This window comes from Bos taurus, chromosome 20 (assembly GCF_002263795.3).
Source record: "Bos taurus isolate L1 Dominette 01449 registration number 42190680 breed Hereford chromosome 20, ARS-UCD2.0, whole genome shotgun sequence".
Classification (NCBI taxonomy): Eukaryota; Metazoa; Chordata; class Mammalia; order Artiodactyla; family Bovidae; genus Bos; species Bos taurus.
The window spans coordinates 14,046,845-14,074,558 of record NC_037347.1 but is presented as its reverse complement, the minus strand read 5'-3'; the positions used below and the strand labels follow the sequence as shown (position 1 = coordinate 14,074,558).

General features: G+C 37.1%; 2 protein-coding genes across 6 annotated transcripts in view; both read right to left on the bottom strand.

Moving 5' to 3' along the window:
• Positions 1–19,251, bottom strand: part of ADAMTS6 (ADAM metallopeptidase with thrombospondin type 1 motif 6) — a 429,734-nt gene extending 410,483 nt beyond the window's left edge. For all 5 annotated transcript variants that reach the window (XR_009491879.1, XR_009491881.1, XR_009491880.1 and 2 more), the window contains exons 1-3: positions 19,155–19,251; positions 15,988–16,352; positions 2,523–2,691 (exon numbers count right to left, since the gene is read on the bottom strand). Coding sequence is in view for 1 of the 5 variants with exons in the window: in NM_001193016.1 (NP_001179945.1) it covers positions 2,523–2,691; positions 15,988–16,352; positions 19,155–19,251 (631 nt within the window). In the remaining 4 variants the exon portion in view is untranslated. The remainder of the gene's footprint in view (positions 1–2,522; positions 2,692–15,987; positions 16,353–19,154) is intronic.
• A 187-nt stretch (positions 19,252–19,438) lies between these two features.
• The window catches only part of CENPK (centromere protein K), a 55,863-nt gene continuing 47,587 nt past the window's right edge, over positions 19,439–27,714 (bottom strand). The window contains exon 11 of the mRNA XM_059878681.1: positions 19,439–19,527. Coding sequence (XP_059734664.1) covers positions 19,523–19,527 — 5 coding nt within the window. The 3' untranslated portion in view covers positions 19,439–19,522. The remainder of the gene's footprint in view (positions 19,528–27,714) is intronic.

Below are 27,714 nucleotides of genomic sequence, written 5' to 3'. Positions count from 1 at the left end.
ATCTCACTTTACTATACTGAACTATACCGTAGTATCAAAATTAAAATCAGTAGTTCTTAACCAGACATTTCTCAAACTTATTAAATATAAAATTCTTTTTTCCCCAATAATATCTAGTGACATATTCATGGAATTTAGGGAACTACTAGTACTACTATACTCCCACTACTGGGATGCCAGTGGGAAGGTGTGTAAGCCAGAATTAGGAGACAACCTGACAAAAGACAGAAATGGACAAACCTGGAGATAGGAAGACTAGATGGAAATTACAATGGTCTAAGCAAGAGATAATGAGGGTTCAAACTAAATGGACCAGTGTTAGAGGTAGCAGAAATGGCTAATGAAAGGATGCATTAAAAGCAAAGACCATTTAGGAAACAATTTCCGTAATCTAGGGAAAGAGATTGTACAATATAAAAATCTTCTTACAAGAGGACAGAATTTTATGACGGTGATAAAAATAGAATTGCCTGATTCATGTCTAAACCATTGAAAAATAAGAATCTTCCTGGTAAACACCAATTAGTAACAAAATAGGCACTGTAAAAGTCGATAATTTGAATCTCAAATAGTTAAGAGATACTTTTCAGAATATGAAATCTTTAAATGTTTTTGCAAAGGTTATCTTTACAATCATGATGTGGAGAATGTCATGTTAAGGAAAAAATGGTGGGAAAATTATATCACAATAAACAGCTAAATATTTGAATCCTGCTTTTTAAAGAATTTATATAAGGTTGTCACTTCTAGCCTAAATTTTGTTAACTATAAGATAAATAAACGATTTCCATACTGTTTAGTTTCATTATTCAATCCAAAGACAAATCAAACTTTTTAAAATTATTTACTATGATGTTCTATTTCATCTCTCAGGTAGATTCACTTTAAGTGATCTTTTTTAGGACCAATTATTCTTCACCAGTAAGAATCTCCCACAATTAAAAGCCTCAGAAATCACTCAGGAAGAGAGCATGGAGAATGAGAACAGTAAGCTGAGGAAAGAACGCCAAAGAAAACTTGTACTTGAAACAGAAGAAAAAGAGCCTATGAAGGATACAGAGAAGAAACAGGGTTATACATTCACTAATTCACAAGGTAAACTATTCCACTTTTACAAATCTACCTGTTGAACACATTCCACATTTTACTAAATTTACTGGTTGGTGAACTCTTCTTTGTTTTAAGCTGAAAGCTGTCTCTGAAATACTCTGCTCCTACTTCTAGCTACCAGAACCACATGGAATAAATCTACTTTTTTTTTTAATATAGTGTCTCAAAGGTCATCCCAGTAATAATGATGGCTGCTGCCACTGGACTGAGTAACTAATGTTTGCTGAGAGGAGTACTCAGAAGGTTGGATAATTTGTCCACAAATATGCCACAGCCCGTGTTCTTTCTACTATATTATACTATATCCTCTATTTCTCTAAGTTCCTAATCTTTAGACTAAACAGCCTCCTAACTCCTTACCTCTAATCTTTCTCTTCTGCCCAATTCAGTCTCCATAAGGCTGCCAGAGTAAGCTTTTTAAAACCCAAATCTAATCATCTGATTTTCACTGAACCTTTCAGTGGGATAGCACTACACTTAAGATAAACAAACTCTTCAACAAAGTTTACAAGCCCTTTGTGACCAGGCCACTTCTTACAGTTTCACCTCTCACAACCACTCACCCCAAACCACTATGAATCTCACCCCTTCTCTCCAATCCATATTCTAATATCCAGTTACATCAACTGTCAGTTTCAGGAATGTGATGTCTTCTCTTTCGGTTCAGAACCTTTGTAAATGTTATTCCTTTTATATAGAACACTCTACCCATTACTCCCTCAGCTTAAAATTCATTTCCTCCATGAAGCCTTTTTTGACCAGTGAAGTCTAGGTTTGTTGTCTCTCTTATGTATCTCCATATTACCTGAACTAACATTATCTTTGAATACTACCGTTAAGTCTCTTCAAGTTTTATTCAAGTGTTTAGATTCTTATATCAGGCAAACCAGACAGCAAAGAGTACTACAGAATACCTGTGTATGAAAGCTGTAACTATTATCTGGAAAAAATAAGGTTTCCCCTTCAAAGAAATAGGTTTCTCTAGTGGCTCAGACGGTTAAGAATCTGCCTGCAATGCAAGAGACCCAGGCTTTAATCCCTGAATCAGGAAGATCCCCTAGAGAAGGGAATTGCTACGCACCCCAGTTCTCTTACCTGGAGAATTCCATGGACAGAGAAGCCTGATGGGCTATATAGTCCATGGGGTTGCAAAGAGATGGACATGACTGAGCAACTAACACTTTCAGAGAAAAAAAAATACCAACTTTTACACAGACTTGTATTTTACAGACTTCTTAAAGAGCTTCCAAAATTGACTTGAAATTATTGACAGGTGACATCTTTTAAGTAGACTCTGGATATTATAATTCTAATTACTCAAATTCCTATTTATTTTTTATTATTAATCTTACCATATATGCCAAAAGAAAGTGGCAATACAAGAGTATACTTTCTAAAAGCCACACACTCACCCGAGACCCCACAATGGGAGTGATCATATAGATGCCTTTGCTGAAGGGTAGACTTTTTGTAAATGACATGAGGATGGCCATTTTCATAACTAAAATGTTTGGAATCCTCTGTGGTATTCTTTAATGGTTCAATAAAATATTCTTCATCTTCTGTAGCAATAACACCATGCTAAAAGAAAGAGAAGCAAAGAATTTAACAAGAAGAATCATTTTAAATATTAATTACTACTATTGCCAAGAGTCAAAAATAAGGTGATACCTCTCCAAAAAGGAGGCTAAAACACATGAATTTTGCTATTCTTTAAAAAAGATGCTTAAATACCTTTACATGCTTTGCCTTGTACTAAGCATAAAAAATAAATTATTCCCTCCAATCTTCCCAATAACAATGTGAGGTAGTAGAGATCTCTGTATGTTCGTGTGGTGCATGCTCAGTCACTCAGTTGTGTCTGACTCTTTACAACCCCATGGACTATAGCCTGCCAGGCTCCTCTGCCCATGGGATTTTCCAGGCAAGAATAGTGGTGTGAGTTGTCATTTCCTTCTCCAGGTCTATATGTTCACTAAGACTTATTTACTTTCCAAATTGTGCACACAACTTAACTAAATCATATGTGCTTAGGTACAGCTTTATAGTCGAATTGTGACCAACAGAAAATAGGCAGAGCACATACAACTTTCAGGCCAAGCCCCTAAGGGTGTCTCCACTGGAATTCTCCACTCTCTCAGAGAAAACCTAGGAAAAGTAGAAGCCAAAAAAGAACTTGGGTCCCTAAGTGACCTCATGGAAAGCTGTCCAGTCTAGACACATATACGGGAGAAATAAACTTGTATTGTGATACACTTCTCACATTTAAAGCTCTATGTTACACCAATATATATGTCCTTAATTCATATACATGCCATACATCTCCATTTTGCAGATGAAGTACTAGGTTCAGAGGTTAAGAACCTGTCCAATATTAGACAGAGGTAAGTGAAGGAGCTTTAAAACATCTTTGAGCCCAAATGGAGTAGCTTCATGCTCTTCTGAACTCCGAGAGAGCTTGCTATTGGTATCATTTATGTTTAATTAATTCAACACTGCATTGCTACATCTCAAGTATTGAATCAATTTTTAACTTTTCAACTCCATGTTGTCTTTTCCCAAGCATACTATTTGCTCTCTTAAACAGAGATTGGGCCACTTCTTATCTGTCCAATCCCCATCTCTTAAACTCTGGAAAAGGGTTTCTTGTATAAGTTACAGGCAAAGAAAGTGTTCCATATGTCATCTATATATTAAAAAAACAGCTGATTAAAAGAAATGAGATAGTAAGTTATCTGCATCAGAAATAAGAACTTCCAGCTTTGTCTAACAGTGTTTTCCTAAGAATGGAACATGTAAGGACTATTCTTAATCCAACTAATTTACCCTGTAACTTTGGATAAAACACAAACTCTGAGCATATTTCCTCAGCTGGAAAAATGAAAGGGTTGCTGTAAATTAGTGCTTTTAAAACAGCACTCTAGGGAGCCCTAAGGGTTCCATGGAAGTGCCTTCAGGAGATTGCCACAGACAACAAAGGTAGACCTACATGGCTTGGATTGCTAGGCTTAAGAATCAGCTGCGCTTTTATTAATCTATATATTTTCACATAACATTTCATTTGAGAAAAGAATTTTGCTGCTTTAAAAAGAAAAAGAAAAAAACTAAAAACCTCTGGTGCAAATAATCTCTAAGATCCCTTTGAATCTAAACCTCTATGATTCTGTTTAGGGAAATTCATGCTAAGTACCACATGTTTGAAGAGAAAAATAAGACATAATCAGAGATACTCTAATTAATAGATGAAGTTGGCTGTCACCTACATGAAATGAGCTAAAAGAAATGAGTTAAAGAAGAGAAGAAAAGAGCAAGTGAGAAAGGGAATGATATACCCAACTGAATGTAGTTTCAGAGAAGAGCAAGGAGAGATAAGAAGGCCTTCTTAAATGAACAGTGCAAAAAAACAGAGGAAAACAGAATGAGAGAGACTAGATATCTCTTCAAAAAACCTGGAGACAACAAGGGAGCATTTCATGCAAGGATGGGCATGATAAGGACAGAAATGGTAAGGACCTAACAGAAGCAGAACAGGCTAAGAAGAGATGGCAAGAATACACAGAATAACAAAAAAAGGTCTTAATGACCCAGATAATTATGATGGTATGTGGTCACTCACCTAGAGCCAGACAACCTGGAGTGTGAAGTTAAATGGGCCTTAAGAAGCGTTACTACAAACAAAGCTAGTAAGGTGATGGGATTCCAGCTGAGCTATTTCAAATCCTAAAAGATGATGCTGTTAAAATGCTTCACTCAATATCCCAGCAAATCTGGAAAACTCAGCAGTGGCCACATAACTGGAAATGCTCAGTTTTCATTCCAGTCCCAAAAAAAGGCAATGACAAAGAATGTTCAAACTATCATACAACTGTACTCATTTTACATGCTAGCAAGGTTATGCTCAAAATCCTTCAAGCTAGGCTTTAGGAGCATGTGAACTAAGAACTTCCAGATGTACAAACTGGGTTTAGAAAAGACAGAGAAACCAAAGATTAAATTGGCAACATTTGTTAGATCATTGAGAACACAAGGGAATTCCAGAAAAACATCTACTTCTGCTTTATCGACTACACTGAAGCTTTTAATTGTGTGGATCACAACAAACTGTGGAAATTCTTAAAGAGATAGGAATACCGGACTATCTTACCCGTCTTCTAAGAAATCTGTATGCAGGTCAAGAAGCAACAGTTATTACCAGACATGGAACAACGGACTGGTTCCAAATAGGGAAACGAGTACATCAAGGTTGTATATTGTCACCCTGCTTCTTTAACTTCTACGCAGAATACAGCATTCCAGACTCACAAGCTGGAATCAAGATTGCCAGGAAAAATATCAACAACGTCAGATATGCAGATGATACCACAGTAATGGCGGAGAGTGAAGATGAACTAAAGAGCCTCTCAATGAGGGTGAAAGAGGAGAGGCAAGTGAAAAAGCTAACTTAAAACTCAACATTCAAAAAACTAACATCATGGCATCCAGTCACATCACTTCATGGCAAATAGAAGGGGAATAGTGGAAACAGCAACAGATTTTATTTTCTTGGGCTCCAAAATCACTGTGGATAGTGACTGCAGTCATGAAATTAAAAGGCACTTGTTCCTTGGAAGGAAAGCTATGACAAACGTAGACAGCATATTAAAAACAGAGATATCACTTTGCCGACAAAGGTCCATACAATCAAAGCTATGGTTTTACCAGTAGTCATGTATGGATGTGAGAGTTGGAATATAAATAAGGTTTAGTGCCAAAGATCTGATGCTTTCAAATTGTGCTTGAGAAGACTCTTGAGAGTCCTTTGGACTGTGAGGAAATAAAACCAGTCAATCCTAAAGGAAATCAACCATGAATATTCATTGGAAGGACTGAGGCTGAAGCTGAAGAGCTAATACTTTGGCCACCTGATATGAAGAGCCTACTCATTGGAAACACTCTGATGCTGGGAAAGATTGAGGGCAGAAGGAAAAGGGGGTAGCAGAGAATGAGATGGTTAGATAGCATCACTGACTCAATGGATAGGAATTTGACCAAACTTCAAGAAATAGTGAAGGACAGGGGAGCCTGGTATGCTGCAAACCACAGGGGTCACCAAGAGTCAGATACAACTTGTGACTGAACAACAATAAAAAAAAGAATGCAAAAAAAACAAAAAAGCAGCCTAGTCACTTCACATTATTTTCACTATTGTTGGCTTTACTTAAGGATATCAATCCCTAAATTAAATAGAAATACTGACAGGAATGCTTCCTGGTGGCTCAGTGGTAAAAAATCTGCCTACCAATGTAAGAGATGTGGGCTCAATCCTTGGGTTAGGAAGAACTCATGAAGAAGGAAATGGCAACCAACTCCAGTATTCTTACTTGAGAAATCTCATGAATAGAGGAGATTGGCCCTCTATAGCCCATGGGGTTGCAAAAGAGTCAGACACAACTTAGCAGGTAAATAATAACAACTGACAGGATAATAGAGTAGGCTACTAACAAACCCTAATATCTGATTATGAATTACTTTACCAAGAAGATTAACAAAGCAATAACAAACTGAGCAAGTCTCCTGAAGAAAAGAGGGTGCATGCAGAAGGGAGGGCTTATATAAGATATTTTGATAAGCATGAAGTGGAGGAAGCAGGGTCTACAGTAGGTGCTAGACTGTGGGCAGATGTCAAAAACAAGAAACTCAGGCTGCTGGAGAAAAATAGTCAGAAACCTGGTAAATAAAATCTCTAATTTCAAGAAGGTAAAGGTCCTGGAAGAAAATCCAGAGATCTGATGTGTTAGGTAGTCTGTAAACTGTTTATACACATTATCCCATTTAATCTTAATCTCTATAAAGTATGTACTACTATTTGGCAGATAAGAAAATTATATTGAGCAAAGTTCAGTAACAAATTCACTCAACTATCTTTGGAAGCTGAACTCTTAGTCACCATATTATAATTCCATTAGTCTCTGAGGGTTGCTTCTAACTTCATCTATTTATTTAAAAAGTATGCTTTGAGAGCCTATCACATGACAGGTACTATTCTAGATGGTAGGAGTACAAAAATGAAAAAAGAGTTTTGCCCTTTCATGAAGCTTATATTCTTTAGGGAAGAACTAGAAAAAAAGTTGTTTATTCATTGTATAAATAAATGATGAATCAGGTAGCAAGATATGTCAAGAAGAGAAATAAAGCAGTAAGAGGACAGAAAGTAATCAGAGGACAGAGAGAATTGTACAAACTATTTCAGATGGTCAGGAACATCCTCTGTAAGGTGATATCTGAACAGAAACCCGAATAAAGTGAAGGAGTATGCCAGATAGCTTAGGAAAGAGCCAGACAGTGGGAATGGCAAATGCAGAGACAACAGGACAGAAGCATACACAGAGTATCTGAGAAGGAGCTCTGTGGATAGAGGGAGGGTAAGGGGAAAGGATCATCTGCTGTAGGTCAGATGATGGAGTCCTCCTTTCCCTGACATGCCAGTCCCTCCAAAAACCCCAAGACTCATTCTCTGGATTCCATTCCCCGTATGGTTAGGTACATTACATTTTGTGATCTCATCTTCTACTTCCCCCTTCACCATTTAAAACACTGACTATATCCTCTCAAACTCAAGGTCAATTACATATAATTGATATACACCCTCTGCCTCATCTGTGAATGTTCATTTCATCATGTTCAAACAAAAGCCTGAATCTCCCTAAATAACATTTTTCCGTCCCTGTAATCTTCTGGAATGGTGGCTACTTTCTCTCCTACATGCCTCCTATTGGACCTGGAGGGAGGATTAAGATTTCTTGTACTCAATGCCATTTCTAAGCAATTATCGCCCTGTTCTCAAAAAAAAAAAAAAAATTCCATACCCTTTAAATCCCATACCATCACCTTTTCCCTCTGCAAGTAGTAGCTGCCAACTACTGACCCAAAGTCACTTTCATCACCCCTCAAAGACCTTAGCTTCTGGATCATTGTCACTCACTGCAATACCATTCCTGAATAATTGTTGACTTCAATATATCTTATATCATTGGTTCTTAATATTTGTATTTGTGTATGTGCCCTGAATCCCTCTGGAGGGAGATCTAGGAGAGAAGCCATTGATAAATTCAATTATTGGTCTTTAGTCTTATTTTGACTCAGCAGCATTTTTCCCTTTAAATACTTCCCTCTATTAGCTTCCAGGATATTTTCCTGGTTTTTCTTCAGGTTTCTTGCTCCACTGTTCTTAGATGTCCCCTCCACATCTTTCTGATCTCCCTAACCTATTGGAGCACCCAAAGGTTCAATCCTTAGACTTCTAATTTATTCTATATATACTCTCTCAAAGCAAGTTCATATTACCTCCTGGCTTTAAATGCCATATATAAAGATAGATACAGATACAGACATATAGACAGACAGATGACTCCCAAAATAAGTTCACAACTCCCATCTCTCTCCTGAACTCCAGGCTTGTATATCTAGCATCCTATATAGTATCTCAAGTTCAACATGTGAAATTATGATATATAAAATCCCCCAACCTACTACTACTACAGCCTTTCCATCTCAATTAATACCTACATCTTTCTCATCTCATTGCTGGCTGCTATTAATATATTCCTGAGAAGGCAATGGCACCCACTCCAGTACTCTTGCTTGGAAAATTCCATGGACAGAGGAGCCTGTTAGGCTGCAATCCATGGGGTCGCTAAGAGTCGGACTGGACTGAGCAACTTCACTTTCACTTTTCACTTTCATGCACTGGAGAAGGAAATGGCAACCCACTCCCGTGTTCTTGCCTGGAGAATCCCAGGGACGGGGGAGCCTGGTGGGCTGCCGTCTATGGGGTCACACAGAGTTGGACACGACTGAAGTGACAGCATAGCATAGCACAGCATTAATATATTCTAGTTGCTCAGGCCCCAAGCTTGGAATCATCACTGATTCTTTCCTTACTGTGTTCTCTAAAACCTAACATCTGCCCCCAGTTCTCTTTCTAACTTCACCTTCCATTAATCTTGCTCTCTCTCACTTAGCTCTAGCCATGGTAATCTTGGTGTTCCTCAAACACTCTCAAATCAGACTTTTGTATTTGAAGATCTCCACCTGGAAATCTTATCCTTCAGATGTCATCATTCCTTTTCCTACTCCTTTTAAGGTCTTTAGTAAATAATTTTTCTACCTTAGAACTTATCACTATCCAACATACTATGATTCTTATTTACTTAATTGTGCATCTCCTCCACTAGAATGCAAGCTATATGATTATATGGAGTCTTGTTTTGCTCACTGTTGTACTCCTATCACCTAGAACAGTGCCTCATACATGATAAGTACTTATAATCATTTGACGAATGGACGAATTAATATTGAAAAATGTAGACAGGCAGTTGTGAACATAACTAAATGAACAGAAAGTCTAATGGGGTTGTTGGTCTTTTCTAACTATGTGGGAAGGAATACCTTAGAAGAAATGGAGTAGCCATCATGGTCAACCAAAGAGTCCGAAATGCAGTACTTGGATGCAATCTCAAAAATGACAGAATGATCTCTGTTCATTTCCAAGGCAAACCATTCAATATCATGGTGATCCAAGCCTATGCCCCAACCAGTAATGCTGAAGAAGCTGAAATTGAACGGTTCTATGAAGACCTACAACACCTTTTAGAAATAACACACAAAAAAGATGTCCTTTTCATTATAGGGGACTGCAATGCAAAACGGAAAAGGCAATGGCACCCCACTCCAGTACTCTCGCCTGGAAAATCCGACAGACAGAGGAGCCTGGTAGGCTGCAGTCCATGGGGTCGCTAAAGGTCCGACACAACTGAGCGACTTCACTTTCACTTTTCCCTTTTATGCATTGGAGAAGGAAATGGCAACCCACTCCAGTGTTCTTGCCTGGAGAATCCCAGGGACAGAGGAGCCTGGTGAGCTGCTGTCTAAAGGGGTTGCACAGAGTCGGACATGACTGAAGTGACTTAGCAGCATTAGCAATGCAAAAGTAGGAAGTCAAGAAACACCTGGAGTAACAGGCAAATTTGGCCTTGGAGTATAGAATGAAGCAGGGCAAAGGCTAATATAGTTTTGCCAAGAGAACACACTGGTCATAGCAAACACCCTCTTCCAACAACACAAGAGAAGACTCTACACATGGACATCAACAGATGGTCAACACTGAAATCAGATTGATTATATTCTTTGCAGCCAAAGATGGAGAAGCTCTATACAGTCAGCAAAACCAAGACCGGGAGCTGACTGTGGCTCAGATCATGAACTCCATATTGCCAAATTCAGAGTGAAATTGAAGAAAGTAGGGAAAACAATTAGGCCACTCAGGTATGACCTAAATCAAATCCCTTATGATTATAAGTGGAAGTGAGAAACAGATTTAAGGAACTAGATCTGATAGACAGAGTGCCTGATGAACTATGGACGGGGGTTCGTGACACTGTACAGGAGACAGGGATCAAGACCATCCCCATGGAAAACAATGCAAAAAAAGCAAAATGGCTGTCTGAGGAGGCCTTAGAAATAGCTATGAAAAGAAGAGAAGTGAAAAGCAAAGGACAAAAGGAAAGATATTCCCATTTGAATGCAGAGTTCCAAAGAATAGCAAGGAGAGATAAGAAAGCCTTCCTCAGCAATCAATGCAAAGAAATAGAGGAAAACAACAGAATGGGAAAGACTAGAGATCTCTTCAAGAAAATTAGAGATACCAAGAGAATATTTCATGCAAAGATGGGCTCGATAGAGGACAGAAATGGTATGGACCTAACAGAAGCAGAAGATATTAAGAAGAGGTGGCAAGAATACACAGAAGAACTGTACAAAAAAGAGCTGCACAACCAAGATAATCACGATGGTGTGATCACTCACCTAGAGCCAGACATCCTGGAATGTGAAGTCAAGTGGGCCTTAGAAAGCATCACTACAAACAAAGTTAGTGGAGGTAATGGAATTCCCGTTGAGCTATTTCAAATCCTGAAAGATGATGCTGTGAAAGTGCTGCACTCAGTATGCCAGCAATTTTGGAAAACTCAGCAGTGGCCACAGGATGGAAAAGGTCAGTTTTCATTCCAATCCCAAAGAAAGGCAATGCCAAAGAATGCTCAAACTACTGCACAATTGCACTCATCTCACACACAAGCAAAGTAATGCTCAAAAATTCTCCAAGCCAGGCTTCAGCAATACGTGAACCGTGAACTTCCTGATGTTCAATCTGGATTTAGAAAAGGCAGAGGAACCAGAGATCAAATTGCCAACATCTGCTGGATCATCAAAAAAGCAAGAGAGTTCCAGAAAAACATCTATTTCTGCTTTAGTGACTATGCCAAAGCCTTTGACTGTGTGGATCACAATAAACTGTGGGAAATTCTGAAAGAGATGGGAATACCAGACCACCTGACCTGCCTCTTGAGAAATCTGTATGCAGGTCAGGAAGCAACAGTTAGAACAGGACATGGAACAACAGACTGGTTCTAAATAGGAAAAGGAGTACGTCAAGACTGTATATTGTCACCCTGCCTATTTAACTTATATGCAGAGTACATCATGAGAAATGCTGGGCTGGAGGAAGCACAAGCTAGAATCAAGATTGCCAGGAGAAATATCAATAACCTCAGATATGCAGATGAAACCACCCTTGTAGTGAAGAGGAACTAAAAAGCCTCTTGATGAAAGTGCAAGAGGAGAGTGAAAAAGTTGGTTTAAAGCTCAACATTCAGAAAGCTAAGATCATGCCATCTGGTCCCATCACTTCATGGGAAATAGATGGAGAAACAGTGGAAACAGTGTCAGACTTTATTTTTGGGGGCTCCAAAATCACTGCAGATGGTGATTGCAGCCATGAAATTAAAAGATGCTTACTCCTTGGAAGGAAAGTTATGACCAACCTAGACAGCATATTAAAAAGTAGAGATATTACTTTGCCAACAAAGGTCTGTCTAGTCAAAGCTATGGTTTTTCCAGTGGTCATGTATGGGTGTGAGAGTTGGACTGTGAAGAAAGCTGAGTGCCGAAGAATTGATGCTTTTGAACTGTGGTGCTGGAGAAGACTCTTGAGAGTTCCTTGGACTGCAAGGAGATCCAACCATTCCATCCTAAAGGAGATCCTGGATGTTCTTTGGAAGGACTGATGCTGAGGCTGAAACTCCAGTACTTTGGCCACTTCATGCGAAGAGCTGACTCATTGGAAAAGACTCTGATGCTGGGAGGGATTGGGGGCAGGAGGAGAAGAGGACGACAGAGGATGAGATGGCTGGATGGCATCACTGACTCGATGGACGTGAGTCTGGGTGAACTCCGGGAGTTGGTGATGGACAGGGAGGCCTGGCGTGCTGCGATTCATGGGGTCGAAAAGAGTCGGACACGACTGAGTAACTGAACTGAACTGAACTGAAAAATAAATCAGCTTAGACCTTTAAATCTTTTCCTAAGATATAAAACCATAGAGATAATTTTGATACCCCATATTTCCTTTTCCCAATTCCAACATCCATGGTCCTAAAGGAAAATTATTTTTGAACCTAGACTTCTATATCTAGCTAAATTATTAACCAAACAAGAGGGCAACATAAAGTCACTTTGAAACATGCAAAGACAGAAATTTTACTTCTCAGGCACCTTTTCTGAGGTAATTACTTAACAATGTTCTCCAACAAAACAAGTATGCAAATTCTGTAAACAAAAAGAAAATGTGGAACTAACCTAGGAAAAAAGAAACCCCAAGATCTTGAGCTATTACTAGCTCAAGAAATTGATTAACCCATATACTCCAAGAAAAATGCCTCCAAAGAAGAATGGAATATATTCCAAGCAATAGATACAAAGGCTAAGGAAATGGATGAGTGGTATAAGCAGTGTAAAATTGAAATTATGGGTAAGGAAATATGATTAGAAAGCACCAATGATCTCTACATTGAAAACTATTTTTATATAGAACAATTAAAAACAAAATTGGTTAAAAAGGACCTTAGAAAAATGGGATTTTAGAAAAACTTATTTATATATTCCATTTGATTAAAAATGTAATGTGATATAGGGCTTCCCTGCTGGGTCAGATGGTAAAGAATCCACCTGCAATGAAGGAGACTCAGGTTCAGTCTCTGGGTTGGGAAGATCCCCTGGAGAAGATAATGGCTACCCACTTCAGGATTTTTGCCTGGAGAATTCCATGGACAGAGGAAGCCTGGCAGGCTACAGTCTACGGGGTCACAGAGTTGGACACATTTTAAAAAATAACATGACATAAAATAAGAATAAATGTGAGGATTACTAAAACTGGCAAATAAAAGTGTGATGAGGAAGGATATTTACATAGGATCTGCTCACAAATTCCTTATTAGTTGTCAAAGCGAAATGGAAACTTCAGTTATAAACCTGGTAGACCAACCCTAAATCAAGAAATCAAAGTGAATCAACACCACACAGTTTCAACAGGAAGCAAAACAGGTGCTGAAAGTGAAAGTGAACGTCGCTCAGTCAGGTCCAACTCTTTATGACCCCTACAGTCCATGGAATTCTCCAGGGCAGAATACTGGAGTGGGTATCCTTTCCCTTCTCCAGAGGATCTTCGGAACCTAGGGGTCAAACCCAGGTCTCCCGCACTGCAGGTGGATTCTTTACCAGCTGAGCCACAAGGGAAGCCCAAAACAGGTGCTAATGAATAGGAAAAAAGAGAACAAGAGACACAGAAAGTTTCAATGAGGATGAAAAACAGATGAGTGACACTCTGCTACTCCCTTAAGTACAGATTCCATTTATAACCTTCTTCTCACCTTTGCCTTAACAACATCTTTCACCATTCCATCAGTAATCACTTATATCAGCAATTCTCAAATTATTTGTTTCCAGAATAAAATTCTTTTCTAAATTTCAAAGCTATATTTTCCAAAAGCCAACTAGAATCTTTAACCTTTATTCCTTCAGATTCTTCACATTTACTATATCAAAATCACTATCTTCATCTTCCTTTAAAATCCATTTCCTTTAAAATTCCACTACCATGACTTTTCTCTATTAGTAAAATTCATATACAGCCTCGTCCAAATGTGAAATCTCAATCATCTTCAATTACTTTCTCTCCTCCATTTCACAGCCAGTTCAATGATATTTCAATTTTTTAAAATATTATTAAATATCCACTACTTAATGTATGCTAGGGAAGAAAAACCAATAAGACACAAATCCTATAAGTTTTCTCACCAAAATGAGGTTCAAATTTATTCTATCTGCTCCATTCCCAGTGCCATGGTCTTGGTATAGACTTTCATTATCTCCTATAAGATCTAACTCATCTTCATATCTCCAATCACTCCTCTTCCTTCAGCTTCACAATGGAATTAGCTTTTTTTCTAAATCTCAGATCTGTTCATTTGACCACCGTGTTAAAATTATCAATGGCATAATTAATGCCAAATTTAAAGAGCTTGGTTAATGACTAGGAACAGTATTTTCTATCATACTTAACAGCAAATGTCATAAGTTTAAAAATAATTAGTTTGGATAATTTATTCAAAAAGAGAACTCTCTTTTGTATATAAAGTTTAAAACTGCTTAGAGACAAAGAAACTAGTGATGAATGTATTCAATATGTCTATATTATAAGGCAGTGGCACCCCACTCCAGTACTCTTGCCTGGAAAATCCCATGGACGGAGGAGCCTGGAAGGCTGCAGTCCATGGGGTCGTGAAGAGTCAGACACGACTGAGCGACTTCACTTTCACTTTTCACTTTCATGCATTGGAGAAGGAAAGGGCAACCCACTCCAGTGTTCTTGCCTGAAGAATCCCAGGGACGGGGGAGCCTGGTGGGCTGCCGTCTATGGAGTCGTACGGAGTCAGGCACGACTGAAGTGACTTAGCAGCAGCAGCATAGGAAATAATCCAAATATCAAAATCTTAGTAATCATTTTGACTTATTAACATTACAGAAAATTGACATTTGAGCAAATTCTTATATATACCCATAGCAAAAATTTTTCTCAACTATGTGGTTCTTAATACTTCTTTGAAATTTAGAACCTATCTAAACTCAACTCCATATACTTTTTTATACTGAAATAAGATTGAGGATATGGATGTGATAGAGTAAGGAAGAAAAACAGTTTTTGAAAATGTGAGTTGAGCATCAAAATGTCTATACTCTTTTAAACCAATAAAGCTTTAACAGAACATCTACACTGGCATGAAAAGCAGTAGATGAAGTGTGAAATACAGGAAGTAGAAATGGAAGAATGTGCTTCGTTCTACAACCATTACTATGTGCAGCCTTGAACTGTGTATTTACCATTAGACTAGAATGGACTCAAATGCCCAGCATAGAACCTATACTCTTGAAATCCAGTTTCAGGGTAAAATAAGATTTATCATCAATTATCAGATAAATGTAGGAAAAAATATTTTCTAAAGAGACATTGATTGATATATAAGATTTTGCTTCAAGGACTTATAAACCTAAGTAGGTCATGAGTAATTTTAAGTTATGTTGATTACCAGAGAAAGACATGAAAGAAGCTTAAAGAGGTAATCAGTGTCATGGTTTCCTGAGTAATACAAACACATACATACACACAATACCCTTAAGTTCCTCATCAAAGACTGAGTTTTGTCTATGCATTAAGCATATAGTATTTGATCAGAAAAATTTAACTCTAAAAGGAAATGAGAGGTTTCATCCACTCCTCTACTAATAATATGGGGTTTAAAAAATTGTTCCTACTTTGAAAGTTCAATGCAAACATGAAAAAGATTATCAAAAGCAAAGGCAATAGAAATAACAAAAATTTTAGAATGTTTCCTTTCCTAGATAAACCATATAAATATATGTGTGTATATTATTAACCTGAGAAAAGACATTTATATTGTGAATTTATTTCCCCATCAGAAATTTAAAATTATAACAGCTACTTACCAACCCAACACAATTGCTTAAAGCCACTTTAGTTGTACTACGTTGATCTTGCAAGTATCCTGTGTAATGACAGTTGTCTAAAAAATCATGCTTCCACTGGGGTCCATCTTTTCCCCAATATTCTACTGTAAAATGTTTGGACACAAAATCTGTGTTGAGAGTCAAGTTTAGGTGAAAGTGCTTGCCATAGGCTGAAAGTTTAAAAAATAACTTAGATACTGCCTGTTGTGGATCAATAGGGTCCATACTCCGTCTTCTCCTGGAGTGTTTATCATTTTTCACAGTAAAGCTGAGAAAAGCTCCATTTTGATCAACTCTTATTGGAATAGTTAGCTGGTAGTGTTCTAGATAAGTCAGGAATTCCTCTTTTGTAATCACAAGGCAGAAAATCCAGAAAAAACACATGGAAGAAAAGAAAATTTAACAGATCAAAGAAGTAGCAGTATAAGCAACTATATTCCTTAAAACTATGCATTATTTTATATGAAGTTAGGGAAAACATGTTATATTATGCAAAAATGAAAGAGCAAAAGTTTAAAATCTCAAGATGAATTAAATTCCAAATATTCCATTCCTTTAAAAAGTATTTTAAAGTTTTTTGAAAGGCTTTTTTTTTTTAATTTAATTCTGAAAACATGAATTCTAAGAGCTAAATTCTATAGTACATAAGAATATTGGTAAAAGTACACATATTTAAAACAACAGAATTTCATTCAGATAAAATGTTGTGAAAGTTACCCAAAAGAGTTTACACAGAATCTCTACAGCCTTGTTGAACTTTTTTTTTTTTTTTTAATTATCAGTCACAAGGTAAAATACAGCAACCACTTTGGAAAACAGCCTAGCAGTTCCTCAAAAAGTTAAACATAGAACTAGCATCTGACCCAGCAATTTCACTCTCAGGTATTTTTACAAGAGAAATGAAAACATACATCCACACAAAAACTTGCACAAAAATGTTCATAGCAGCATTATTCATAATAACTAAAAGGGGTAAATAACCCAAATGTCTATCAATTGATAAATGAATGAATGATGAATAATATGTGATGTATTTATGCAACAAATTATTGTACAATAAAAAGGAATACTGAAACATGTTATGACATGAATGAATCTTCATAACAGCCTTCATAATCAAAGTTCATTATCTAATACTATAAAAACAATAGGCTAAGTGAAAAGAACCAGTCACACAGAATAGGCAAACCTCTATGGACAAAAAATAGACCAGAGGTTGCCTAGGACTGGGGATAAGGTGGTTTGGAGGGAAGTGGGGAGTGACCATTAATGAGTTCAGTTTCTTTTGGGGTTGATAAAATGTTCTAAATTTGATTGTTATGATGGTTGTACAACTCTGTGAGTAACTATAAACCAATGAATTGTACACTTTAAATGGGTGATTATATGGTATGTTTATTACAGTACAGTTGTTCAAAAATTATCAGATCGATAAAAAATTCAGAAGACTATTAAATACATTTTCCTCACTTAGATGCACTAAATATTACCAATTTACCTTCTTAACCATATCGTCCTTTAGCTAAGTTTATCACTAAGGCAGAACCAAATGTCTGCACACTGCTTCACTGTCTAAATATGAAGTTCACCCACAAATATAAACTCCCATGAAACCATGACCAAATGGAAAAAAATTTAAAAATAATACTTATTTCAATTATAAATAACAGTTTATATTAAATGCTATGGCTTTGTTGATTTGAGAGGCACATTTTGTACATATGGACTTCTTAGATATATACATCAATCCATAATGGTCCTGAAAATCTGGCTTATCAGGACAGAAAAAAAAAAAGATCTGCTACTATACATTCATGGGAGCAGAATTCAAAAAGGTATGCTTCCAATAACTCTTTAAGAATTGGACTGGTCTGTGGAAAACAAAATGATCTTCATTCCTAGGACCTCTGGTAACATCTTTTCTATGACAAAAAGTTCAATTTTATGGACTAAAATTATGGGCTCCCCTTGTGGACCAACCTAGATAGCATATTGAAAAGCTGAGACATTACTTTGCCAACAAAGGTTCGTCTAGTCAAGGCTATGGTTTTTCCTGTGGTCATATATGGATGTGAGAGTTGGACTGTGAAGAGAGCTGAGCACCGAAGAACTGATGCTTTTGAACTATGGTGTTGGAGAAGACTCTTGAGAGTCCCTTGGACTGCAAGGAGATCCAACCAGTCCATTCTGAAGGAGATCAGCCCTGGGATTTCTTTGGAAGGAATGATGCTAAAGCTGAAACTCCAGTACTTTGGCCACCTCATGCAAAGAGTTGACTCATTGGAAAAGACTGAGGCTGGGAGGGATTGGGGGCAGGAGGAGAAGGGGACGACAGAGGATGAGATGGCTGGATGGCATCACTGACTCGATGGACGTGAGTCTGAGTGAACTCCGGGAGTTGGTGATGGACAGGGTGGCCTGGTATGCTGCGATTCAGGGGGTCGCAAAGAGTCGGACATGACTGAGCGACTGATCTGATCTGTGGTTCAGTTGGTAAAGAATCCACCTGCAATGCGGGAGACCTGGCTTTGATCCCTGGGTTGGGAAGATCCCCTGGAGAAGGGAAAGGCTACCCACTCCAGTATCCTGGCCTAGAGAATTCCCTGGACTGTATAGTTCATGGGGTCGCAAAGAGTTGGACATGACTCAGCAAGTTTCACACATGGATTAGAACTTGACAAGTTGAACTTCTAATTCTTTTATCTAGCTTCTAGTCCTTAGATCAGAATTCTTAAGTTTGGAAACACATTTTTATATTAAGGGTCCACAAGGATCTTACGTCAGAATTTGTCTGGTTTCTTATTCTTCTATAGCAATAACCTTTGGATTCCTTTTGAACATGATCTTTATTGTAAACCCTGACAGTGAGTGTATTAGTAAAGTTAAGAATCAGAAGAAGAGGCTAGGGTCTTCTGAGGAAGACCAGTCAACTCTAAAATGCACTAGATGTTAAATACTAGTAGGACAAGTTAAAAGTCTATTATAGTCATTAACATTTATGAACTAGCACTGAATTGACACAGTAGGTCTCTGCTCCTACCATTACACATCTGAAAGAAAATGTTCGTTCAACTAAATATTCAGAATCTTTCCTTGTAAGATTAATAGCAATATTTTTTTGTCAGTTTCAAAAGCAGGAATCCTACCTTGAGAACTGTATGAAAGCCTGTAGTCACTATGAAATTCCGATGAAGCCATGATGAGGCTCAAAATCCAGGTAAACGTCTTCCACAAAATTTCCATAATTTAGAAAACTGGATGATTTTTTAGAGGGCTACCTATGTTCTAGAGAGTCAATACCATACCAAAATCGAAGCATAACAATTTTATTTCTTTACAACTTCTTGCAGATTAGTTATTAGACGTTCCACTATTTAGCAGGTATTTTCCCCCAACATCTGGTACTTTCTTCTATATTTGGATTCATTTTCTCAATCCAAAATGAAAAAAATAATGATGGAAATTTTCATAAGCAGAGCATTAGGCTGAATAGTCACTAAAGTATGGCCATTTTTTAACCTAGAAAAAAAAAAATTAAGTTAATTGAAAAACATTCTGAATGGACAGATCTATATTGCAGAATGCTTGCCAAAGGACATATACTACAAAATTACATAATTAAATCAGACCATTGTTGTCCTTCATAGTGTAAATAAACATTCACAAGACTAAGTACCGAATTGGAAACCTAAATGTTTAGAAGGATAATACCAAAGCTACCTGATAATCAAAGAAGGAACCTAAAGAGGATCATAAAAATTCTCTTCTTAAAACTTTGAAAATAACAATGTATGGGTATAGTGACTAATCTTTTGATAAAAACCAGGCTGACTTCACAAAGTTCATTTTATGAAAGTGATAAACATATGTGACTGTATTCTCTAACATTTAGTACACCTCTATCTAGAGTTTGATTTGTTACCTGTCATTTTTTTCTTAGAGAGTAGATCTATAAATACACAGTGGTATTAAGCAGCTATTTGTGAAAACTCAGACAGTAGCATAGATTAAACTTCTGAAAAGCTGAACCACATTTACTGTAACCCTTGATTTATCTGGAAATCTTTTGACTCATAAAGCAACACATATGAGACAATTTATCTAGAATATAACTATAAAGAAAAGTAATTCATTTTCTGAAAAGAATTTTTAAAAATTCAGTTCAGGTAACACAACAGATTTCATGTCCTATCTCATGTACTTTTCTTCTGACTTACAATTTCACTCAGAGGCCATGATTTCACATTTTATACAGAACACTGGCCTATTTGGCTACCTGATTTTCCAGCACACAGCACTTTAAAATAAGGAAACAAAAAAAGGACTAAAAAGTAGCTCAGTAAAAGCAACAAAAGTTAACCAAAAAAAGAGGAAAAACCAAAAAGTAGCTTTAGAAACCCAAAGTAATACATTGAAGGTAGAGAGAAATGGTCCTTATATAGCTTAATAGTTCATGTTGTGTATATGACGGTGTTATAGCTAAATATCTGATATTCAAAAGCTTAACTGTAAAATTAACTTATTTGGAATACTTCATTCCCTATAGTGCTAGAAATATTGGTTATTACAATGTATAAAAAACCCACAATCATTTCAAGTTTCTTAAGTCTGTGTCTACAAATTATTAAATTGATAAATCTTGAAAACTAATTTAACCAATCAACAACTGTTGTCTTATGTGTTTTAAAAATGATGCTATAACCACATGGAGATAAGAAAAGATTAAGACACAGTCTTTGCCCTTTAGGCGATCATAATCTAAGGAAAAAGAAAAAATTCAATACAGACTGACATATGCCATAATAAGCTTACAAAGGCATTTATAAGAGATCAGATGAAGGGGATGACTTCTGAGTCAAAGAAAGATAGGTGAAGAAAAGGTTATGAAAAAAAATAACATTTGAGATACACCCTGGAAGATGAACAGAATTTGACAAGTCAAGTTTCTGGGGGCAATCATTACAAATTAAAGAAACAGATTCCACAAAGTATAGATGGCAAGAAAAAATGGAAAATACTATTAGTAATGATATTAAGTTTTGTTCCTATGCAGAAGACAGGTAATATCTAGAAAGGTAGTTTAAGGTCAGGTCTAAAACAAAGAGAACTTTAAATTATGTTACTCCTTTTAATATTCATTACAATCTTATAAAGCAGGTATTATTGCCCCTGTGTGAGGAATGGCCCCAGTGATCCTGAATCCTAATACCCCTGCCATTCTGTAACCTCCTTCCTTGGAGTAATTTGATCCTAACTAATATAATACCTCAAGGGTGAGAGGATGTCACTTCCATGATTAGATTACAAAAGATTCTGACTTCCATGTTAACGGTAGACTCCCTTACTGGACTTTGACGAAACAAGCTGCCATATGGATAGGCTCACATGGCAAGGAACTGAGAGCAGCCTTCAGATAACCACTAGTTAGGAAATGCAGCCCCCGATGCTATAGCTTGCAAGGAACTAAACCTTGAATATGTGAGCTTATAAGCATATCCCTCCCCACTCAAGTGCTCTGTGGTTCCCTTAGTCCTTACCAACACTTTTTTTTTTTTAACTTTACATAATTGTATTAGTTTTGCCAAATATCAAAATGCATCCATCACAGGTATACATGTGCTCCCCATCCTGAACCCTCCTCCCTCCTCCCTCCCCATACCATCCCTCTGGGTCATCCCAGTGCACTAGCCCCAAGCATCCAGTATCGTGCATTGAACCTGGACTGGCATCTCGTTTCATACACTTTTAACTACAGCCTCTTGAGAGACTCTGAAGCACAAGACAGAGTAAGCCATGCCCAGGCTCCTGACTCACAGATACTGTTAATAAATGTGTATTCTGTAAGCTGCTAAGTTTATGGTGATAATTTTTGCACCAACTGATAACTAATAGAGCTGCTAATTTACAGATAAAGAAGTTGAAGCTCATAGTGGCCACATAACTTGAAAACAGCAGGGTAGAGAGTCATATATAAGATTATCTGGCTTTAAAGTCTAAATTCTTTCTATTATATCACATTTCCATTTTCAATTACTCTAACTTAAATATTCAATAGTAATTGCATATGACCAGTATCAAGCTAAATATTCATAAGTGATGTTAATTAATGTGAAATTTTAAGCAACTTGATACACAATAACTGTTTTATCTCAAAATTTCTTCTATAGTGATTTAGGCAAAACAACAGGCACTATATATTATTTCTCAGGCAAAAATCTATAAAGAGATTAAATCACACTATCATTCAATAACAGCACAACTGACCCTTGAATTATGTGTGAGTGGGCAGTATCCAGTTTCTGCAAAAATGTAAATTATAAACTACAGGCGGCCCTCTACGTATGTGGCTTCTCCTAATAGACTCAACTAATCAAGGATAGTGTAGTGCTATAGTATTATTACTGAAAAAAAAAAAATTTCATGTATATGTGGACTTGCAGCTCAAACCTATGTTGTACAAGCTCCAACAGTAAAGAAACTAATGCAGTTATCTTGATTCCCAGCCTATTTATGTACTGTCTCCAACTGCTTAACTGTTGCTTCATGAACATTTACTCTTCATTGTTCTTTCTTCAGATTACTTGAGTGCTGGGCATTAAAATATCTGACATTAAGTATGTCCCTCATATACTTTAATCTTCCTTTAAAGAGGAACATATAATAAACATATTTGAGTTAATTTCTAGTAAGTGATGATAGATTTGTAGTGAATCATATTTATCCTTTTTTTCCTATTTTCCTAGGCTCTAAAACTGACAAACTTATAATGAGCCATGTTTAGGAAACAACTGTTTTTTCCCCTTGAGAAATTTCCTGCTCTTCACAGTTTTTTAACCTCTACTTTTACCATTACTACCACTATCTTATAAGTGCCCAAGTTAAGTAAGCAAATATAATATCCAGAGAAAAAGTAGTATGAACTACCTGCCCAAAAGTACACTAACATTTGATTTAAGAACTTGTATTAAAAAAAGAACATTGGTGCATAATAGAAAGAGCAGAAGTTTTTAAGATAAACAAACCAGTGCGATAGTCCTGGTTCTACCACTGGCTACAGTATCTGGCACATAGGCACTCAATAAATTTCACTCTCTTTCTCCATTCTCATTCCTTCCTCCCCTCCTCACATTTTTCAAGCTTCCAGTGCCAGTGAAGAAATTTAATAATAAGTAAATGAGTGGGCTTAAGTTCAATTAAAGTCAACAACAACTAATATATCTAACCACTCTTAGTCACCAAACAATAAAAATGAACAGCTGAACTTACTTTCTGACACCTACTGGAGAATTTAATCTGGACATCATAAGCAAATATGTATAGGTACTAATTTTTCCAGATATAGTTTCCAGAATTCAGATTAATATTAAAATAGTACATAATTATCCAAAAAGCATAATGTCCTTACATTGGAAAGCAGAAGCATTATGCTGTGGAATATACAAAAGGTTTTGAATCCTGTTTTGACTGCGAGTTACTTAACTATAATAGATGTTTCCTCATCTATAAAAACATGATTATGATATCTACCTTACAAAGACTTGCTGAGAGATTAGATTATACATGATGTAAAGTGCCAACATGCTTCACTTTAATAGTTAAATAAATGTTAGTCCCCTTCTCCTCAATATCTGACTCCTCATTTTTCAAAGGCCTGCCTTCAAGGAGTTTCATGTTCCTCCATCCATTAAGAATGTGGAACAGTTGGATATGATGATGGAATCAACTAGGTCATGTTATCTACTAGAATGAACAGTAAAGAATTTAGGTCATGATAACTGGACTTAAACTACTTTAAATTTGAAAACAGAATCAAAACTTCCATTTTACATTGATTTTACATAGACTTTTTCCCCTAAGAAAAATGCACCAATCAGTAGAGTTAAGGGATCATTTACCTGCTTCCATTGATCAAAGTGACACTAAGTAGAAATAATTTTAAAACACTTAAACTTTACTGATTTCCTCAGTAGTCCACCCTGGTTGAAGGGTACTTACTTGTTTTCTTCCTCTATCATCTGTACTTCCGATTCAAATGATCTAGGAGTAGCCAAGGTAATAATTTCTCTCGAGAACTATCATTATGGAGCTAAAGAACACGTATAACATCCTTCATGACTTCTTTCATTCATCTTAATTCTGATTATTTTTTTAAAGCTGATTTTGTCTTCACTGAGGAAGCAATAATACTACACTTCCTTCAGGTACTTAAATTTTTATATGTGAAAATTAACTTCTCATTTCATTTTCCAATTATTCATTCAACAAATATTTAGCTACCCTGGTGACTCAATTAGTAAAGAATGCACCTGCAATGCAGGAGACACGGATTCGATCCCTGGGTTGGGATGATCCCTGGCAAAGGAAATGTCAACTCACTACAGTATTCTTGCCTGGGAAATCCCATGGACAGAGGAGCCTGGCGGGCTGCAGTCCATGGGGTCGCAAGAGTCAGACACAACTTAGCAATAAAACCACCACCATTATACGCTAAGGCTTGAAATACAAAAGTTTACAGGTCATTTATAAATTCTGTGAGACTGCTTTCCAAGGAAAGGTGTAGTTAAGGAGACTTAAAACTTACCTAACAAGAAAAGCAAATGAGCCAAAAGCAAAAATACACAATATTATTTTATAAAAATCAAGCCCCAAATTACACGTAGTGCCCAACTGTTTTTCCAGATGGCAAGTTAAATACGTTATCTGTATTATAACTTCTCTCCTGAAAAACAGAAACACCTTTTTCTCTTGACATTAGCTCAAAATGTTGATAATCCTTTGGTAGAACCAAGAGAGCTATCCACTTCTTCCACCTTTTACTCTTCGCCCCAGAAATGTTCCAGAGAATGTGCTATCAACTCTCTTAATATGTTAGCTCTCTTTATTCTCTCAGAAAAGTCACACACAGCATAAGATTTGGCATAGAGGACCATCCCAAAGCACCAGCAGCTACTAATGGTTGCTAAGGAAATGAAAAGGAAGTAGTAAGAATAGACAAGAGTAAGAATTAATCTTACATGCAATGGCTCAGACATGAAAAGTATTAAAGTATTTCAAGTCTTGAGGTTAGAGAGTTTTGCCCTTGAAAATCACAAAAATATTAATACCACAACACAATTTCATTTGCTGCCATTTGTAAGAAACTGAATGAAGTTGATTTGCTTGAAATCAGCTTATTTGCCTCTATAGCTATTCTTCAAAAATCTAAAATACCAATGATCACATATAAACACTAAATTAATATAAACTGGAACTGCAGCTACCACTTCAGTGAAACACAGGAAAACAATTATCTCCAAAATTAATTTTCTCAATTTCCTTTCAACTACATCAGTCTTATGTTAAGTTTATTTTCCTGTCATGAATTTTGAGAGCTGTCATTCACACATCTAAGTTTCAGTCTAATCAACATAACCTAAAAAAGGAAAGAAAAAAAAAATTGTCCAAGAAATTTGAACATAAAAGAGTATGTTGAAAATCACACTCCAGTGTGTTTTTAAAAGTTCCAAGCAATAGTTCAGTTTCCCCTTTCCTCCGTCATTCTGCACACACTCGCCCCCCCCCCCCGAACCCCCCCACCCCCACCCCTCTTCACCCAGACAGAGGGTAACAGTCTGAGCTGCCCTGGTTGAGTTGATCCTAAAGTTAACATTCAGCAGCCCATTTCCAGACAGCAGCGCTAAATCTATTTGGATAAAACGCGTGTGACCCAGACAGTTGGCATTTGGCCCAAACGCGTTGCACCGGCAGCTCAAATAAAAACAAGAGTAAGAAACTCACTCTCTTGTTCCCTCTGAGTGCGCTTTCTCACTCTCTCCCTCTCTTTGCTTCCACTACAACAAGGAAAGAAATTACCAAAGACAGGAATTATAGTAAACATTATCTGAAGGCAGCTTTCCAATAACCCCTGAAGCACAGTCTCCTCTCCAGTCTCTGAACTTTGATCCCATATACCATATACACGGACATATCCCGATATTCAAGGCTCCAGAGGGTTATGAGCCTACCATGTCCCAAGTGGCCAAAAGTAAATCAAAAACACACGTTTCCATCTCTTTGATTAGCCTATTAAGAGCTTAACATATCTAGAGCATCGGGACTATAGCTAGCACATTAATTCTGCCCTCTGAGCCCAGGCATAAAATATGCACTTGTCTGACTAAAGACACTGACTTGAAACTGTAAAATGCAGGTCTTTTTTTAAGAACTGAAAATCAGATTAAAATCACATCATTATTGCTTTCCCAATTACTATTTGGTGATTAAAGACCACAAAAATCATAATCAAGTCATACTTCACAAAACATGTCTATTTGTATAATAAACATATATTTCTTTTTGCATCATAAAATATTTGCAAGACCCAGAATTCTCCAACCCCCGACTAGTCTGGAGTTAAAAGATTTCTATCTGTAAAATGAGTTCAGTCAAGCTCACTCATTGCCATTAAAAAAAAAAAAAAAAAAGAAAAAGAAAAAAAAAAAAAACACACACAGAAAAAAAGTTTTCTACGCGTTATTCGGAAGACAAGCAAAGCACAAGTTTTAATTTAAAAAAAAAAAAACGGTTTCATTGAATATTGTGAACTCTTCCTTACCGTTTTCATCTTCAAATTCTGATAAAAAGTAAGTTTCAAACAATAGAGATTGCACTGGACGACTCACGTACTCCCTCTCCTCTTTTTTTTCTGCCCCCCTTTGCAAAGCCACAGCAGTGAGTTAGTTATTCTGCAGCCAGAATAAAACCCTATAGTCTGGCTAACCCGGGCTTTAGAGAACGGACTTTCCGATTTGGCAGAAAAAAAGATGCCTTCAATACATCCAGGCTATCATCCTGAGATGCTGCCTTTGCAAACCCCCTTTCTCTCCCGCACCCCCTCCCTCCAAAAAAAAAAAAAAAAAAAGGAAAGAAAAAAAAAAGAAAGGAAGGAAGAAAAAAAAAAAGACTTATTGGGGGTGGAAGTGGTGCCCTCTCTTCCTGGACAGCTTAGTGCCTTTGCTATGCAAATAACATGTGAAGAGCATCAAAAGGTATCAGGAGAAAAGAAGACAAGAAGAGCAGGAAGGGCAGCAAAGTTTTGTTGAAGTAGCCCTAGATCTCACTACCGGCCCCCAGCCAACTTGAATTGCAGCAGTAGAAAATTTTGGCAGCTTTTCCTCAGAGGCAGAGCACACTGACGTCAGTCTGCAGATGTGCCGGGCTGCGTCGGGTGCGCATGTGTCCTGGGTCGTCACGTGGAGGGGGAGGGGAGGTAGAGGTACAATCGGGGTAACCAACTACCAGCCATTCAGAAGGGTTTAGACAATGTCAACTTTTCCACCCTGTGAATGAGAAATTCTGGCCCTTCTAACCTCAATCCCCTTCCCCACTCCGCCTCGTTTCCTCCTCTTCCTCTAACTTCTTTTAGAAATTCTAGCTTGGTTTGTGATTAGTAGTTTCTTGGAAAAGGCAAGGGGGAGGGAGGATGAATGGCTAGGTGAACTAATGTCACTGTTAAGATCTCTGGTACCCTTCTTCGTGTATTTTTTTTAAAGTCCACACAACAATGTTAAAAGTTTCACATAAACAGTGTCTCTGAGGAAACTATAGTAAACATCAATCAAACATCTTGGCAGATTTCAAGACTCCGTAGCTACAAGTGCACAAAATGCCTGTGTGTGAGCTTTTTCTCCCCCTTAATATACCTCAACAAGCAAAATTGCCAACAAA